Genomic DNA, 18,947 nt, shown 5'->3' on the forward strand with positions numbered 1-18,947 from the left:
ACCTACCTCCTAAGAAGTGCTTCAGCTCAACTAGACTCTTGCCTAATTGACATTGGCCTGGCCTGACTCACTGAATAACTCTTCTTCCCTCTGACTTTGTGTTTGGTCTTCCTTCCAGGAAGGAGTTAACTTACTTTGCATTGGGGGTTTCCAGAAGTACTTACCAGCTTCAGAATGTTTGTGTGATCTCTTGTTTTATTCTGATAACCCTTTTCTTTGACACTCATGCTATACTAATGTCCATAGTTTCCTAGCTATTTAAGTCACCTGAGGGTATAGGAATTGTCTTTGTGCCATCCCAAATGGGGGTTTGCTGATTTAGAGAAACTAAGAGTGTGTATTTCCGAAGAAGGCTTATTCAAACTGACTGTTAAATAATAAATTAATAATTGTTTAATCAAGAAACCTTGTGTGTAAGAGATATGAGCTCTTGCCACTTACTCTCTGTGGTACTTCCCTACAGCTCACATTGACCCCTCTTGAGATAAGCCTGGCTGCTCAATCGCGCTACCAACCTGTGTAGTACAGACATATACCAAAGGTTGGGTTCCTATTGCCAGGAGGTCAAGGTTGTTGTAGTGCCCCCAAAGGGTACTGCATACAATCTTACCTAACACTGGCTCTAGTCAAATATCCTGCTGGGCATCCTTCCTCAGGTGGAGGGTAGTTCCCTTTTCGTCTTGACAGGATCTCAGGCCCTGCCCCACTGTGTAGATTTATAGAGATCCGTATCCATTGCTTCAGATGCTACCTGGTACCCTGTCCTTGCAGCTGAGAGGCAAGATACTGCCCTGAAGGATTTTGCTGTGGGCCTGTGCCTTTTCCTCCAAATCCTCCAAAGGCAACACTCTGCTCCTGTCTGTCAAAGGCCATCAGTCTTAAGCCTCTCCACTTCTAAATTAGCAGGAAAAGCTGAATTACCCATCATTACAGCCTGGAGTGCCTCTTTCAAAAACCATAAGTGGCTGTCTTGCTGCTATACAGGGTGGCCTGTGCAGCTGCTCCTCCAATCCTTGTGCTCCTCACCGTGCAGCCTCTGAACTCTTACCCTAAAGGTGCTTCTCCTCAAGGGACCATATTGCTGCCTGTGCAAAGTTCTTTGTGCCTCTAAGCCACCTCTGACCAGCTTGCTTGTCGACTTTGTGCTCCCGGTTACTGCTGCCCTGTCCCCTCCCGTTCGGCAGAGCTTGTATGCAGTACCCTTTGGGACCACTGCACACAACTGTGACTACAGGTGTAAGCAAAACCAACCTTTGGTATAAGTCTGTACTACAGTTTTTGGTAGCGGAGCTGAGCAGCCAGGCTTATCTCAAGAGTGAATGTGAGCTGTAATGTTACACAGAGGTCTACAATCACAGGTGTTCAAATAAACTCTTACACTCAAGGTTTGTTGGTTAAACACTTATTAATTTATTTAATTGTCAGTAATAAAACATTCACTAGAATGAGGCAGTTAGATATCATACACAAATATGTTGGGTCACAAGCTGATATTAGGCCTACGAGTTGTGAAAATTTCAAGCACTTTCACCGCAAGAGGTAAGTACTGTCTTGTTTCCCAGTACCTTAAATAATGAAGAAAAAGATGCAGCTGAAGACTTCTGTTCCTGACCGTGACTGCAGATCTCGCTGTTCCTGAGCCTCAGTTGTGGGGACAAGAGGGAGGACGTCGGGGACTCCTGCACTGCACTGGGAGTGGTCAAAAAGCTGGCACTGTCAAATCTTCAATTCCGGTAGCTGTAGTTAAGCACACCAACTTTTGTCCCTCTCCCTGGTTATTCGGTTTCCTTCAACACAGAAAATACAACCAGCACCGATAATGGTATCCATGTGGCTTAGTGTGGAGTTGATCGGTCCCACCAACTCAAATTGAGAAGTCATCCTTGCAGGGCTTCTCTGTCGAGATGAACTTAGTGATTCGGACCTGCAGTAGGGCTTCACCGGGCAAACCAATGGTCCAGGAGTTGCACCCGCTGTCCTCTTCAAACTCGTCTTTGGTTCTATCGTTCCAGTGGTCGACTCTGGCTTCCAAGACAAGAGACTCGCCTTTTATTCAGTTCTCTCCCATTCTTTCCAGCCTAGCTGTCACTCACCCAGCAGGGTGGCTGTCCTTGCCGGACAGTCAGCCAGGTAATCATACCAGAGTGCATTTGGGTCTCCTAGGAGACTCAGCACAGGGAGTTTCAGGCACCTCCCTCACTTCATGCCCACCCCAGACACTCGGGCGCCAGAGGCAGTCTTCAGTCCTGAAGGCCGCTAAAGGCGAATGAACACAGGAACCAAACCTGGTTTGGCGCGCAGAGCAAAACTCTAGAAGGACCTTTCCACAAAGAAATGGTGAGAAAAGAAGACCAGGACGTGTTTAAACAAAGGGGGCTCAGACGGCGTCTTGAAAAACATGGCTCCTGCGTTTTTAACGATACCTGTGTTCGCGGTCGGGAAACATCATTGTAGTTCGTTGTAAAACCACTGCCACCAGCCATTTGAAGAGGAAAGGGTAGCATTTGACTGCTACACGAGTACCTAGACACAGGGGATACTAAGTAACCCCTCCAGCACTCTATTGTATGATAGGGTGTGCTGGGTGTAGGCATTTAAAGACTAGTAAAGTCAATTTCACTTTACTTTCTCTGGGAAACAGTAGTTTATCCCAGAGAAGGTATTTGAACCTTGGGAAAGCCTGGAAGGCTTCCCTGTGCCACTGCACTGAGGGTGCTGTGTGACGCACATGAAAAGATGAGGCCTATGGAGTTGTCTAAAACTCAATAACCAAAGAAAACACAAGAGTAAAACACATTACAAAACACATGAGAGAGTGGGGAAAAAAAGGTCCACGCTCTCTCAGGGTAAAAAATCAATTCCTCAAAATCCAGCAAAGTTGCTGGGGGTCTCTAAGGTGAAGGGAATTAGCAAATGTTTGAGAATTCTCCCTAACACCTCCTCATTCTGTCTCTCTCCTGGGTGAGTTCCACCTTCATTTATGGTCGCTTTCACTTTCTGACTCATTTGTGACCCTTAATGAGTTCTGTACTACAGTTTAGCTGAATCCAATACGGACCTCTGCATCTGCAAGCTCTGGGCCTTACTTGCTACACGCTTGAGTCTGGGAAATCTACACCAGGTCCTGCCCCCCAATCTTGTTTCTCATCCTCTACTTCACGGGCCTCTGCCTTCCTAACACTCCCCCCACCCTCTCACCCACCCATCACAGCAGTCCTTCTTCTCTGGGCTTGAGTCCCACTCAGCAACCATCCTTCTCCAGGCCTTTGCAGGTGGAACATGGGACCTGAGCTCTACTGGAGCGTTCCTCCATCTCCTTAGATGGGCGGTTGTCACTATCGCTGCACCTGGAGACCATTAGTCAAATATACTTCCCTTTTCACTGTAGCCGCTGCAGGCCTATTGGATGTATCCTGTTATACCATATGAACAAACCTTGCAAAGCTCTAGAAGTGACAATTACTAAACTGTAAACCAGAACAGTACATTTTTCCCCTTTGGGTCCGGATGTTTTAGAGCATTAATGATGTTTTTAGTAGCTAACTGTGATTTTTCTGTGCATTTTAATGTAATGAATCACTGATTTTTCATTCTTTTAGACCCTGATAAAGTAGTTGATTTATAATGACCTGTGCAATCTTTTTCTTGCTGGCTGTAGAAGTGATTTGAATCGGTTTGAGATCCTATATTGTTTAAGTACCTTTGAGATTTCTACTATAAACCTGACTTATGCCTTGCTGTGAAGAAATATGTTTTATTAACTCCTATAAGTTCTATTGGTATCCTCAGTTGTCTTACGGACTTCGGCAGCGTTTCGGGCCTCTCTGAAGACCCTGTTTTATCATTATTGGGCCTAAAATGGGTAGTTACCTGGAAATGTACACATCCATAAATGCTTTACTTCTAAAAAATTAAATTAAAAAAGGCTATATTTAAGCAATAATCACAGATGTGGGGGGCCTTTTGCAGATGTGGGGGCCTTACCACCAGGTAGTGGCTCGGGGTCCAAGTTGCAGGCCTCACATCGCTGACCTTGCAAAGAAGGCCCACTATTGGCTGCACCTCCTCAGAGGCATTCTCCCTTTCCTCACCTTCCCCCAGAAACTCAATGTCGCCAGAGCTGTCTTCCTCTCTAGGATGGAATACTGAAACAGCCTCTTCCTCAATCTTCCTTTATCCTTCCTTCGCCCCCTTCAACTAATCCAGAATAGGACTGAAAGACTTATCTTTGTCCTCAATCCCAGGAACCGCATCTTCCCAGCCCTAAAATGTCTCCACTAGCTCCCGGTTGCTGCTAGGGTGAAGTTCAAGACCCTCTGTTTCATCCACAATTCTTTCTGGGGCCTGGGACCCCGATACATAGAGCTCTCTCTCCCTAAATACTTCCCTGCATGAGCCCTTCTGTCTTCTAGCTCCAACTCTCTGCAGATCAGATGCTTATCTAAGCAGAGAGAGGGGCATCAATCTCTCTCCTCCACAGGAGCCTCCCTCTGGAATTGTCTCCCTGCCCCTCTCAGGTTTGAGCCGGATCGCCTTAAGTTCCGGAAGTTCCTCAAGACCCACCTTTTCTCTTTTTCCTTCCCTCTCCCTCCCCCCCCCCCTCCCCTGTTTACACCTCTGCCTGGCGCAGTGACACCCCTGTCTGTCTGGTTCCCTCTGAGTTCTACAGGGCACCAGGCCCTCCTGTCCCCTCCCCATTCCACATCCCACCTCGAACTTAGCATTTAGATCCTCACCCCCTGCATTACATGCAATCCGTAGCACTTGCCCTCCTTGCCTCCCCTTAGAACCCGCCTAGCCCCAGTGGCCCTCCCCCCCACACTCCCTCCCTCTTCACTTGAATGCTCTCCTCTTACCCTGTACTTCCCTTCCAGCCCTTGCATTTCGCATTTTGCGCAGACCGGCACTACCCCCACCACCTCTCCGTCGCACTAATTGTTACTGCACTTGCACAATCTGACTTTCACAAGGCTTAGTAGAACCGTTATTGTTATTTTTTTCCCTTGTTCCCACCCCCCCTTTTTTGTCTTGTGGCGCCTTGAAAATACCATTTGCTGTAAATGCGCCTTTCAAATATCCGCCCCCCGCCCCCCAAAAAAGCAAAGCACAGACTTTAATGAGTTCCCTGGAGTCATTACCTCTCGGTAATGCTCCACACAGAGAGTTATAGCCACTTGCACCCGAGCATGATTTCAATGTTTTTTTTTTTGTGTGGAATTCTTTTTATTGTAATTTAAAGTTAAGAAACCGCGCGGTGACCATTTCTAAAGTTAAAAGATACAATAGAAAGTTGCTGCCTTGTAAACAATCCTAGGCTCTTCTCCATTTTAATGGCAGCCACTTGCAGAGTAACAGGAGCGCCGAGGTGAGCGGCGTGAACCACGAAGGACAAGCAGGTGGTGGCATGGGAAGACATGTGCCTCTTAATGAATGTTTTAAATAATTATGTTTAGACAAGTGATAGGGCAAGCTTCTTTATCTATCCCCTCACCTTAGATATGCAGACCATCAGTGCTGCCTTGGGGTAGAATACACACAAGGGTTTAGTTTAGTTTGGTAGGAGGGCAAGATAGTTAGGACTCTACACGCTTGGTAAATTTATGAATGATAAAGATTAAAAATATTGACGGGAAGGTGGAGGCCAGTGCCAATGGCTTGCAAATCAAGACTGCAGCCTCCAGTGGCTTGGGGCGCTCCGGAGGTGGGCAATTCTGTATGGTAATGCTCCCTGAGCCTTCAGAGCTCCCCGATTAGCTAGGAGACCGGTTGACATCACCTCCCGTTTGCTACTCTTCGGTAGGTGTACTGCATGAATCATCTTGTTATGTGTACTTGTGGGATGACTACCTTATGGACCACCGTGCTCCCCTCCCGGTTAGAGTCTGGTCTGACTTAGGGAAAAACCTTGCATAGCTACACTGGTTTTCTTTTTAAACCCACATCAGAAGAGACTGGAAAAATCTCCTTTACAACTTTGATTGTAATTTTAGACCTTATCTGTTTTCCTGTTTCTTATAAGTAGCAAGCCTTTTTCCAGTATATACTTGCGCTAGCCCTTCCAAACATCCTGTTATTTCTAGATTTCCATATAATATAATACAGCTTCTGTCTCTTAATACACATTTATGAGGTTGCATCTACGTCTTCTCAGCGGCTCATGGTGTATCACCAGGTCCATACAAAAAAAGTCACGAAGACCTGGTATGGAGTTCCAATTAAGTGCACAATGTAAAATCCCTTGACTTTGTATGGAGAGTAACCTTACGTCTCACCTGACCTCTGACCCGATCTAAACCTGTGCAATCGGCAAATTTCCATGGTCCCATCAGGTTTAGTCATCAGCCTCCTGTTCACCAGGGTCTATTCATTCCAATTTCACCTCCCGTGGATCGCAGCAGGCTGATAACACCATCATTCTCTTGATGACGTCTGGTTGGAGTAACGGAGTGTAATTAATGAGAATATTAAAATGCAGCTGACTGACAAGTTCCTAAGCAAAATGTCATTGATATTATGATTCATCCTTGTAGCAGTGATCTAATGGATAATGTTTTAATAAGAACATCACAACTGCCTCTAATGAACTCTATAAGTTAACAGAGGGTGGAAATGTTATTAACTCCTTGATGGACCAAGTTGATACTAATACCCTTACTCAAGATCCTGGGGGCCGGAATGCCCAGACAAACTTTGTAGCTAGCCCCATAACATCTGGGGGTTCACCCAAGCGGTCTTCACCTATTCATGAAAGGACGGAATCATTGGACAATATCAGACCCACAGTCACAAGCCTTAGATTACCTTTTAACATCTTTGGTTAAATTGGGTGAATCTATATTTAATGAAAGTGTACAGCATGCTAAGCACCTACAAACGATTGAGCATTACTTATTAAACAAACAGCCACTAGTTGGGTCAGAGGAAGTCTGCATAAGTAAACTGAGGTATGTTAGGAAAAAGCATGATATGACTACTAATGACAAAAGTGAACAAATGGAACTGCTCAAGCAGGGCTTCAGATAAGATTTGAGGTGTATCTTACTCCCAATTTTTAAACTTTGAGAGTAAATGTGATTTCAAGAGAGTTCAATGAGTTTTCTCTTTCACAAGAGTAAAATGTGTGTGACATCCAGGAGATGTGTGCATCTATGTAGCTTCCCCCCTAGAACTGAGATCTATCATTGTTCATACTTTATGGATGGTATCGCCCATTCAAATAGCAATAAGCTAATCTGGGAAGGATGACGTCCTTAGTCAGTCCTGCCTGGGCATGAAACCTTTGCGTTGCATATTAGACAACGATTTCCTACAAGCCAGCACCCATGAGTTTGGACGTGATGGATATTAAAGTCCCAGCTGTCAGAGTAGATTTCCTTTTTGAGTGAAATTCTCTCCACCTGAGAGTCCCCGAGTGAGTGGGAACCTTTTTCCACACTCACTCATTCTTTTACTTTGTACTTGGGAACCCTCTTTACCTCTTTTTGGTGTTATCATTGAGTTATGCTTTCCTAAAACTGTAATGGCATCTACCTTTTACTGTTGCTGCACACAGCACTTTTTGTGCAGTAGTGCTGGGAGCTTCTTGAGCTTTCATTCTTTTTCTGTGATGACAGTGTTATCCGGGCAGTGGGGTACTTTTCTTCCAACATGTGTTTTTATTTTGCAAGATCAGCACACCTCACTTTAACATAGTCTCCCTTTTCTCACCTCTCCAGTAACTTTTAGTTACTGTGACAAGTTCATCTGACAGGCTGGCAGTTTACCTTTTTACACAACTCTTTGTGGACTTCTGTCACAGGCTGCTTCATAGTTCCGACAAGGGACGTGGGACACCAGTCCCCTAAAATGGTGGCTGTACTTTTCTAAACCCTGTTCATGATGACATGTCTTAATGGGTCTTTGGCGGGTTTCTCTGAAAGGACAGGAAGTGGGGGAGGTGACCAAAACTCCCCTGGTCTATGTCCTGCAGTGTGCCGACCTGGAACCAGTTCGTACTAGGAGGCTGCCTCCAAAACCCCTGATTTCCATGAAAGGCTTGTCTGGTGATTTGTGGGCTCAGCTGTTTCTTCTGCATAAAAGGCGAGGGTCCTGGAGCTGAACCTCAGAGTCGACCACTGGACTGAAGATCCGAAGGACGACGTCTGCAACCACTTCCAGCTACCGCCAGGGCCATCTGAGTAACCACTGTGTCATGACATCAACTTCTGAGCGACAGGGAATCCCTGAAAAGGACGCCTTCCACCCCTTGACTGGTGGGATCCACCAGTCGCTAGACAAACTGCATTGGGAGCCATCTCTGGACGGGCTGCCACCTCCACGGCCTGCAATTCCTGAATACCCAGGGTCCTGTGCCATTTTGCGGTGCAACGTGTTCGGAAGATCAGTTTTGTCTGAAACTCAGTAGGCATTCTTCTGGTCCTCCAGTGACTGGATCCCGATCCTGAAAGTCCCCTCAACCGAGACGAGGACAAAGAAAGGGCACAAACTCCACCTCACAACAACCGTCCTTCATCCAATGCCTGTGAAGGGCTCCAACGCACCAGTGCCATGAAGATTCACTGCTATGAGTCTCACTGCTCGAAGTTCATCCGTCTGTTCCTTTCAAAGTTCTTTCTTCAGCTGCCCAGGACAAGAGACCCGTACCTGGGACAACAGTCTCTTCCCCTTGGGGACCGTCCGGCTGCATCAAGTTCTTCACCACAAAGGAACTGTCCCGAGCCTAGGTACTTACCTTGGTCTCGCTGTGTTATTGTGCTCCTGGAGAGCTATTGCTCACCTGCAATGGTTATTTTATCAAATAAATATACAAAGAATTAATTTTTAAAGAACCCAAAACATTGGGGGGAGGGGGGGTAACACATTATGTTTTTCATTGTTTTTGGGGGGTTGCCCAACCCCCCACCCAAGCCCCTTTTTTTATTTTAAACCTCTTTTCTCATTCTCCACCACATTTAATTACCCTTCTGTAATGCATTATTTCTTTTTCTTTGTTGTTTTGGGTTGGTACAAAATTGCATTATCTGTAATTTATTCGATAACATCACTGCATACAAACTGCAACATGAACAAACCTTTATAGACACTGCTCTGTCTGCTACTTGCCTGCCTATTTCCTCCTCAGCCCTTGGTCACTGGACCTCCAGTGCCCCCCCCCCCCTTTTGACTCTGTGAGACTCTCCTAATATAGAGTTGGACTAAAGTTGCAAGAGTTGATCTAAAGTGTGATTACCTGTTACAATTGTTTCCATTACTTTGTTGCTATTTTTATATAACTTATAGTGTTTCGGTGTTTGCTTGAACTGTGCGAGTTCTGTGTGCCTCTTTACAGCCCTCATCCCTCCTAGACCCTAAGCCTAGCTGATCAGCCTTTATTACCAAACCTTTGGGTAGTTCAGGCCACACCCAAGGGCTACAACCCTGTCACCTAAGGTTGGCTTTTCCAAGTTCTGTCACAGACAGCAACTTGTGTAAAACTACATAACACCAGCACTCTACATCTTTGCTGCATTGACCTACATTCAAGGTATTTTTCTTCCTCCGGAATAGTTTTATATCAGGGGCCGTTCACTGTGTTCTGTCAAATGCTTGTAAACAGTGCAGATCACGCACCTAATCTTTCCTTTTGTTCTGCATTTTACATCAGCATATGATGACGGCAAAGAATTGGATGCCCCTCTTTGGTGTCCTTATTGACGGTTCCCTTTTTCTCTTCTCTCCCAGGTATGGATGAACTCATGGAAGTGTCTTTCTCACCTCTCGCAGCCACGGGGAAACCTCTATCCCGCTGTGGCAAGTGCCACCGCTTCATGAAGTACATCCAGGTAAGATGGCCGGCAGTGGTGCATTCAAGCATGTGAGCATTAGAAGAGTTTTTCCAAACCCCCCACTAGTGTGGGGTTTAGCTAGATCAACTTGTAGCAAACCTGCACATTTTGTAACCATCTCTCACAGGCAGTTATGGCATAGCAGTTAGACTTTGCTCTTAGAATGGGTAGATATTGGCTTAAAGTACAGATCACTCACAAGGGAGGCCAAGTGTTAAGGCAGTTTTAGCTCAGGCCTCTGGTTAGGGCTGTAAAACCATTAACCTTGAGGTGGGACAGAACACCGAGCTCAAAAGGGGAGTATTAGGCAAGATTGTATGCAGTACCCTTTGGGTGCACTTCAATAACCCTGACCTCCTGGCAATCGCGACCCAACCTTTGGTATAAGTCTGACCTACACAGGTTGGTAGTGTGGTCGAGCAGCCAGGCTTATCTCAAGAGGGGTCAATGTCAGCAATAATGTTGTGACACAGGGTTTCACAGTACAGTTATTCAAATAAACACTTAGACTCAAGGTTTCTTGATAAAACAATTAATAATTTATTTCACAGCCAATTGTATAAGCCTTCTTCAGAAGGGAGCAATATATGTAATACTGATAATGCACTTCATAACACACTCTTAGTTTTTCTAAATCAGATGATACCCATTGGGGATGGCACACAGACGCTTCCTACACCCTCAGGTGACTTAAATAGCTAGGTCACTGTGGACATTGATTTATCACTGGTAAAATTAGAGCAATACTGAGTTTGGTGAAAAAGATAGAATAGAGGAATAAAACAAAGGTTAACAAATGTTTCATGAACTTGTAAGTACTTTTAAACAACCTTCCTAAGTGGAGTAAAGCAACCCTTTCTTGGGGGAATGGCCAAAGCACAAAGTCAGATGTAAGAAGAGCCACTCAAGGAGCCACAACACAGGTAGGTAACGTGTTTGTAGAAATGTTTGTAGAAAATAGAACTCTTGAAGGGCTACAAGCTGGGAGGCTTGTGAAGGGCAAAGCTTTTGCAACTCTGCAAAGTAACCAAGACAGGTCTCAGCTGAGAGCAGGTAAGGCTACACAACAAGAGCTAAGTTCTCTTAGACTTTACAGTACCTCTGGTTAGAAGAAACACTTCCAGCTGGCTTCTGTTCCTGTACAGCTCTGCAGATCCTGTTGTTCCTGAGACTCAGTCATGGGGACAAGAGGGAGGATGTCTGGGAACTCCTGTTCTGTAATGGGAAGGTCTGCGGCAGCAATGGGCAAACTGCAATTCAGCAGTCCTTCTGTGTTTCAGCTCCTCACGTCTTACAGCAAATAGCAACACTGCGTTTCTCGGATACCACTTCACGCTTTCCTTGCTTCTGGGGTCCAGCACTCTGTTGAGGTGGCTCAAGCTTGGTCAGTCCTGCATCATGGAAGTCCAGAGGATCTTCCTAGAGCTCGGGTCTGACTTAAAAAGCAACGCACACAATCTGGTGTTCCTTTCCCTGGCTCTTTGGTTCCAGCAGCAACTGCAGTGGAAATGCAACCAGCTTCGAGACGATGTCCAGACGGGCTTACTTTGGAGTTGATTGGTCCCACCAACTCAAAGGGAGAAGTCGTCCTTGCAGGGCTTCTCGGGTTGAGGCGAATTTGGAGCTTCAGCACAGCAGCAGGGCCTCACCGGGCAAATCAGCGGTCCAGGAGTGGCAGCAGGCGTCTCTTTCAGGTTCTTCTTCGGATTCCTTCGTCCGGTGGTCGACCCTGCCTTCCAAGCCAAAAAGCCTCACCTTTTATGCAGGTTTCTCCCATTCATTCCAGCCTAGCTGTCAATCACACAGCAGGACAGCCGACCGGCCAATCGCCTTTGGGTGCATTCCTGTAACGAAGGGGATTAAGCACAGGGAGTTTCGGGCACCTCCCTCACTTCCTGCCCCTGCCAGACATACTGGAGCCAGAGGCAGTCTTCACTCGTGAATCCCGCCAAAGACAAAATTAACAAAGAGACCAAACCTGGTTTGGTGCGCAGAGTAAATCTCAAGAAGGACCTTTCCAACAGAAAATGGCAAAAAAGAAGACCAGTGCCATTTTGACAAAATGGTCACCCATAGGTGTCTTACCATGGCTGCAAACGCAGCCTGCGGTAAAAACACACAATGGTAGTAAAAAGTAAACCACTGACATCAGCCACTAATTGTAGAAAGGGTAACATAAAAATGTTACATGAGAAACTAGGCAAAGGGGATACTAAGTAACCCCTCCAGCACCCTATTGTAACACAGTGTGTGCTGGGTCTAGAAAGTTATACATTGTAAGTAAAGTCAATTTCACGTCACTGCTCTTGGAAACCGTAGTTTCACCAAGAGAAGGTATTTAAACCTTTGGGAAATCTAAGAGACTTCCCTGTGCCACTGCACTGAAGGTGCTGTGTAGCACAATGTAAAGATGATGCCTATGGAGTTTGTCAGACTCCAAAGTTAAAAGAAACACAGAGAATACATTTCATTAAAATTACATGAGAGATTAAAAAAAAAAGTCCTAAAGTCCAGCAAAAAGAGCTGGGGGTCTCTAAGGTAGAAGGGAATTAACACATTTCTGAGAATTCTCCCTAACAGGGAGCCACACCTCTCTTAAAGGCAAGGCAGAGTAGTCTGGCTCCAGGGACGAGGGGGGGGGGGAGGGGGAGTAGGCCGAGATAAAGGTACAGTTAGTCCACACACCTATCCATAGAAAATATACCACACTTTAATAAAATCTATCTTTATTTGATTACACACATACCGGTTAAATAAGAAGTGCTTGGTGAAAAAAAAACACAGTAAACGTGTAGCTAATGTAGAGCAGTGGTCACTGGGGGCGATCTAAGGAAAAATACAAAAGTAATCCAAAAGAAGTGTATACCGTTTGAGAAAAAACCCAGCTTTATTAAACAGTCGACTGGAAGAACAAACAGTTCAGTGGACCTGAACTGTAATCTATTCTCAACTCTTCCCAGAAAGGCTACAGTATTTATTCAAGAAAATCACATATTAACATAATTTGTCAATCGTTGAAATTTTGGGGATGCGCTAATACATAATTGGTGGGTATCACGGGACCCCTATATATTTGTATGCAGAACATTGTTCTGATTGGATAGAAACATTTCTTGGAACACCACCCTCAAAACCCCATAATGACGAGATGAGCCTCAAGCGTCCATCCCCTCAATTACATCATTATCTGCTGACCTGCAGTAACTCTGGCATGCCATTGGTTGGCTTCTGCTAATGTACAAGTTGATAAATTCCTCAATGCGGATTGGATGCCTTAGTTGGAGACAGCACTGTTAGGGGGATATATCCGCTGTATGCTAAATTCTTTCTTTTAGTGAGACACCCTTTTTCTTGTTCTCCATAATGAGGGGAGCCTTGTTCCCCCTCATTCATTCTTTTCTGCTCCAATCATGGAAACTCTGTTCTTTATAGTTTACCTTATTTCAATACTTCACACAGAGAAAAATTACTGCAAACTGATATTATCACACAACACTAAAATTAGGTACATATATACAATTACTGGTGTAGGACAAAATACATTTCAAACCCCTGCAAAGAAAGGTGCAGGTAAGTATTTGCGCTACAAGTCCAAAGAGAATCAACCCTAACTTCAGAAGTGCAACCCTAAGTTGTCTGGGGTCTTGTGTCCAAAGATTCAGCAAACCTTCATACAGTTCTTTGAAGCTGTAAAAAATGAAGGGTAGGGTACCTCTGGTCCAGTGATTAGTTCAAAGTGTTAAGGGACAAGTTAATCGAACTAATAAACGTGTTCCGAACTTTCGGAGTGCTTGTGTGAACACGCTATGGCAAAGCCAAAATATTAGAAAGGTTTTGTAAAAGTTAGCAAACTTTTAACGGGGAGTTTATGGGGCCGGTAAATTGCGCTATAACTCACCTTGTGTACTCCGATTCTTCATGAGACTTGGCAGGTCGGTTGAAGAAGGTCTGAGGTCGCTTTTCCCACCGTCTGCCTCAGCCCTTGATCCCCAGGGGTTGCAGGTTCGAGCAGCTCTCCAGTTGGTGTATGATGCTGGTGAAAGGACTCTCAGTGAAAGGATGAAGCAACACCCAATGCAGGGCCCCTCTCATTACAGGAATGATTGCCGGTAAGCAATGTTGGACGATGGCCACCGATGCACGGCGACACAAAGGGACTTGCTTGTCGTGGTCAGACTTTGCCTCCTATCCCGGATCCCCTTGATACTAGGACCACAACATTTTGCAGAGGCAAGTTATGTTGCACAAGCTGAGGATCCCCCCCCCCCCCCCAAGTTCCAGACCTCCAAACTGGTCAGCTAGAGGGTGGTCCTGAGGCACTTCCAAAGCGCTTTTTTTTTTCCAGGACTCCGAGCTGACATCCAGAATGGGTGTTTCCTCCACTCCAAGGGTCGCAGCTCCTTCGTAGGACTACTGGAGATCACCTTCAAGACCGGGCTCTCCGAGGACAGCTCTTGGATAAGCAAGCAATGTTAAATCTTCCTGACATCTCTCACCCCCAGAACTTTTTTGCTTTACTGGTGGATCTTGTTTCCCTATACCTCAGTGAGGGAGAACCTTTTTTCCACACCCACATAATCGTTTACTCTTTTTATGGATGTCGGGTTTAAGACTCTCCATAGTGACTTTTTAATTGTATCCTCTTTGGCAACTTTTGGCACATTCTGCCTATTGTTGCTGGGTTACCCTTGGGGTTCTCCTTGTAACTTTCTCTGGCTAACCTTGTGTGAACTACAGTTCCCTAGGGTAGAAAGGATCTTTGGATCCATTTTACATTTTATTAAGTGAAACCAGCACCCCCCGCCTTATGTGAAGTGCTGGGAGGATACTAGGTATCCTCTTTCTCATTCTAAATGTAACATTTATGTTACAAGGACAAACATAACTTTAATGGCTGCTGGCAGTTAACCTTTTAACTAATTTGGTGTCATTTTACCTCGGGCTGTTTCCCCAACCCCGGTAAAGGCACCCAGGGATGCTCATTTTTCTAAAATGGCACGTCTCCTTTTTTCGTCATTTTGGTGTCCCTTGTCCTTTCTTGGTCCTTCCCCTGACCTCCATGGCAGTAAAATCTTTTTGTCAATTTTATCTTTGGCGGGAATCCTGTGGATTGGGGAATCCACAGTATTCCCGCCGAAGATAAAATTGACAAAGGATGTCAATCCTCCACACCCCCCACGCTCCAGAGTATCTGTGAAAGCAGGAGTGAGGGAGCAGTCTAAAACTCTGCAGCCTTTTGTCTTCCAGCCTGACTGCGATAATCCAGTTCAAACTGGGAGACTGGCTGTCCTGAAACTACTGCCAACACCCCCAGGTTTGAATATTGCATGGCTGTTTGACTGGCTGGGTGCCTGCATAATAAAACTCTGATCCTGGAAGCTGAAGAGGTAGTCGACCAATGGAACTGAAATCGAAGAGGATGATGAAGAAAACATGGCTGAGACGATTTCCAGCGAGCCGGCTGTGTAACCGCAGCCTGCTGTTACCCTTCCTTCCAATCAACCTGGGGACTGTGAAAGCGACGACCATAACGCAGAGCCTGGTGACACCCACTAGACTCATTAAGACCTGCATTCTGAGCCATCCCATATAGTGCTGCAACCTTGCGGTCTGCAATACCCTGGGACCTCGACCCATCGTGCGGTGCATGGTCTTCCGAATTGTCTCAGTTGAATGGTTTTACTAAGCCCTTAGTTGGACTTCAGAAAAACTGTTCTAACAGCAGCAGCAGAAGTTGGTCACCAGACCTTCTTCCAACGGGTCTCCAGTTTCCTTGCGGATCTTGGAGCTAGACAGGAGTCCTAGCTCCTTCAGTTTCTTCCAGGATATCTACAGTGTGTGTGCAGGGGCCCTCTTATTATCCAAAAAGCCAGGTAAAAGCAGCGGCTCCCACTAGCCAATGACAGATCTGCCCCACACACACACCCCAGCAGTGGTCCAACCGGGACCACTGGCGGCAAATCTCGTTCATTCCACCCAGACACACTGGCACCAGTATGTGGATTGGGACCAGACAGTCCCAGCCCACCTCCTTGCAGCAAACACGCTTAGCCCTCTATTAGCCCGCCAGAAGCCCATTCTTTCCCAGGCACTGGAAGTCCTTATAAATGGATTTTCACTGCCTCACAGGCCTGGAAGAAGGCTAAAAGACAAGATGACCAAAGAACAAGCAAACAATCTTGTGTCATGGCTATGTTTGGCCACTAGCCACAGTTAGTAGCCAAACGCAGTAAGGCTAAAATTAAAAGTCCCTAAAAGTAGGAAAAAGTGACTGCTGCCACCAGCTTGTCCATTTAGCACACCTAGAGTAACCAAAAATCCTCTGAGTGTTAGTCTAGAGCAACACAGTGTACCCCATTGTACTGCATTGTAAGATGCACTATACAGTGATACAAAGTTACCCCAAGTGATAAGTTACTAAAAGTAGTAACAAAGTAACTAGACTAAGGGAAACACTATTTCCCAGTACTGACAACCTGAAGGGCATGTCAGTTTCCCCATAACAGATGAGCAAATAACAGTGTAGTGATGCTTCAGACTTCACTGCACTGTAAAAAGAACAGGGCACATATATAAATAAAAACAAAAGGTTCGGGGCTCCATTGAAATTGAAGGAAAGGTGGAGTGAAGAGTAATCTTTCCTTACATTGGGTGTTCAGCCATACCCCTTGCCCAGGCCTAACAGCTTGTGCGCCTACATGGAGTCCTTTCCAAGGGCCATATTAACTTTTTTATTCCATGAAATCATCCTACTTCAAAGTAATTTAAATTCATGGAACTTTGCCTTTTCTGCTGTTACCTTACTTTTGCACCCCTCCTCAACTGACTTTGACAAACTCTTAACTAGTTAGGAAATGGACTGCTAAATCATTGGAACCATTGAAAAGTAATTGCAAAGTTGTAAATTATTGTTGATAGTACTGAATAACCCCTTTTCCTTACAACAGAACATTATCTGAGTGACTTTACAAATTAATGAAACTATCATTTAACTGTATTCATTGCTGGCGCAAGCCACTACTATTGATGCAGTCGCCTGAAAATGTGTTACTTATGTTGTCTATGTGTGTTGGTTAGTCTAAATAGTATTTATTTACCTTGCCTTGTGTACATAAAATACATGTATATTTTACTATAGCTACAAGCGTGTGAGCGTTTCTTTGCGCCAAAGTATTTACTGGGTTCACTGTACTTACCTACAGCTCACATCCCCCTCATAAGATAAGCCTGGTTGCTCTGCCATTCTAACAAACCGTTGGGTAGTACAGACTTATACTAAGAGTTGGGGTCTGTATAGCAAGGGATAGTTTTATAGAGTTTCACCTGCTTATAGACTTTAGTAAAACTCCCCAAACTCCCCATGTGATTATATCAATCAAATATATTATATTTTTTTAATACTTTTCCCCCACCCCTAAAACTACTATTCCCATTCCCTACCACACATGTATTTTTGAAAAATGTGTTCTTTTTTTTGTAGATGTTTTGGGTTTGTTTAAATATCCATTCTCCAGCATGGGGTCTAACATGGAGTCACATGCTCATGAATATTCCCCGTCGTCAGGCTGTGAATCTTGGTAAAGAAAAAATCAGTTTCAGTTTCATTTCTGAAACAATCTGAGGGACCTCGACGCGTGAGTGATTTTGGGTACACTACACGTCACGTTATGGATAGTGTTACATGTCGGCATCCCCTTTTGATCCTTGAAAGATAAGATGCAATACTCTGATTACCACTAGATGTCGGACTATATGCACAGCATGCAATTCTAAGCAGATTTACAAGCATCAGAAACCTATTTACACTAGTATGCAGTGATATTATCGAATAGAAAACAATGAAGGAACAAGTTACTTGCCTGTAACTGTTGTTCTCCAGCATGGGTCTCGCATGGATTCACATGCTCAGTAATATTCCCCGTCGTCGGGCTGGGAATCCTCGGTAAAGAAAAAATCAGTTTCAGTTTGATTTCTGAAACTGTCTTTCTCCTAATAACCAATCACTGAGCTCTGGGTCATACTGCCCCCAGCCAGTGACTGCCCTCTACCTAAGCCTCCCCTCTGGCAGCCATCTTCAGATCTTTACTGCACGTTCAAGTGTTGGGAGTCCTCGTGTTTAGCGCTCAAGCTTTTACTGCGTTTATTGTTTTTTGGAAGAGTATTTCTCATTTTTTCGGTCAATCGGGCCTTGTGCTCCATCGATCAACCCATCCGATTAACGGGGACCTGTGGATTTCTCAGCGCCCCTCAAGGGCGAATTTCGTAGAGTTTCTTCGTGGAGGCTTCCAGAAGATTCTCAGGCCTACGCCGGGTGGATCATGTCGGAGGAGAAGGATGCGGCTCCCCTGTTCAAGATCTGCTCCATCTGCGGCTTGCAGAATGTCTTCACGGACTACAAGCATTCCGAATGTCTTCACTGCCTGTATCCGGCGCAACAGGAGGATTTCGTGTTTTGCCAGGAGATGTCCTCATGCACGATAAAGGAGCGACACAGGCGGCTGAACGAGTGGCCACAGGCCAATGCCCCTGCTCTGGTTGGTTCCCAGCAGCATGTCTCTCCCAGTTCCAAGAAGGCTGAGCGGGCTTCTAAGACCTTTGAGCGCGCCCCTCCCGTGGGGGTCCAGCAGAAGGTTAAGCGCTGCAAGTCCACTGTTACCTAGAGCGCCGTTGCGACGGGCTCCACGGCGGCCTGGGTGCGTTCGATGTCTCCAGCCTCCATCACCAGTCAACGCTCAGGATCTTCGGCCAAGAGGAAGTCGGACCTTCCGGGCAAACTCAACGAGATCCCCAAGTTCGTCCTACCGGAGAAGTCCACGGGGGAGCGGGGCTCGAACCCTCCCCCTAAGGAGAAGTCTAAGCAGGACATGGCTCTGACCCTGACCGTGAAGGCCCAGGTGCACCCGGCAAAGGCCCAGCCTTCCATCGAGGGGTGGCAGCGTCTCTGGCGATGGCCACCGAGACGGTCCTGCAGGAAGCAACCCCTAAGACCAGGGTGTCCCTTCTTCTCAGGAGGGAGGCTGCGTTCTGGCCCATAGAAAAGACCCTGGAGAAGAGGATGCCCATCCTCTCCCCAAGACCTTCACCACTGGATGCAAAGAAGGGGGTGGGGTGCGGTGGCCCTCC

The 18,947-nt window shown here is 45.8% G+C and overlaps 1 protein-coding gene across 7 annotated transcripts in view; it reads left to right on the top strand.

Annotated features, from left to right (window-relative positions):
- TOP3B (DNA topoisomerase III beta) overlaps positions 1-18,947 on the top strand; it is a 636,381-nt gene that overhangs the window by 525,671 nt on the left and 91,763 nt on the right. For all 7 annotated transcript variants that reach the window (XM_069619981.1, XM_069619976.1, XM_069619978.1 and 4 more), the window contains one exon: positions 9,721-9,821. In XM_069619981.1, the coding sequence (XP_069476082.1) occupies positions 9,721-9,821 (101 nt within the window). The remainder of the gene's footprint in view (positions 1-9,720; positions 9,822-18,947) is intronic.

Source organism: Ambystoma mexicanum, chromosome 10 (genome assembly GCF_040938575.1).
Source record: "Ambystoma mexicanum isolate Mex_15411 chromosome 10, UKY_AmexF1_1, whole genome shotgun sequence".
Lineage (NCBI taxonomy): Eukaryota > Metazoa > Chordata > Amphibia > Caudata > Ambystomatidae > Ambystoma > Ambystoma mexicanum.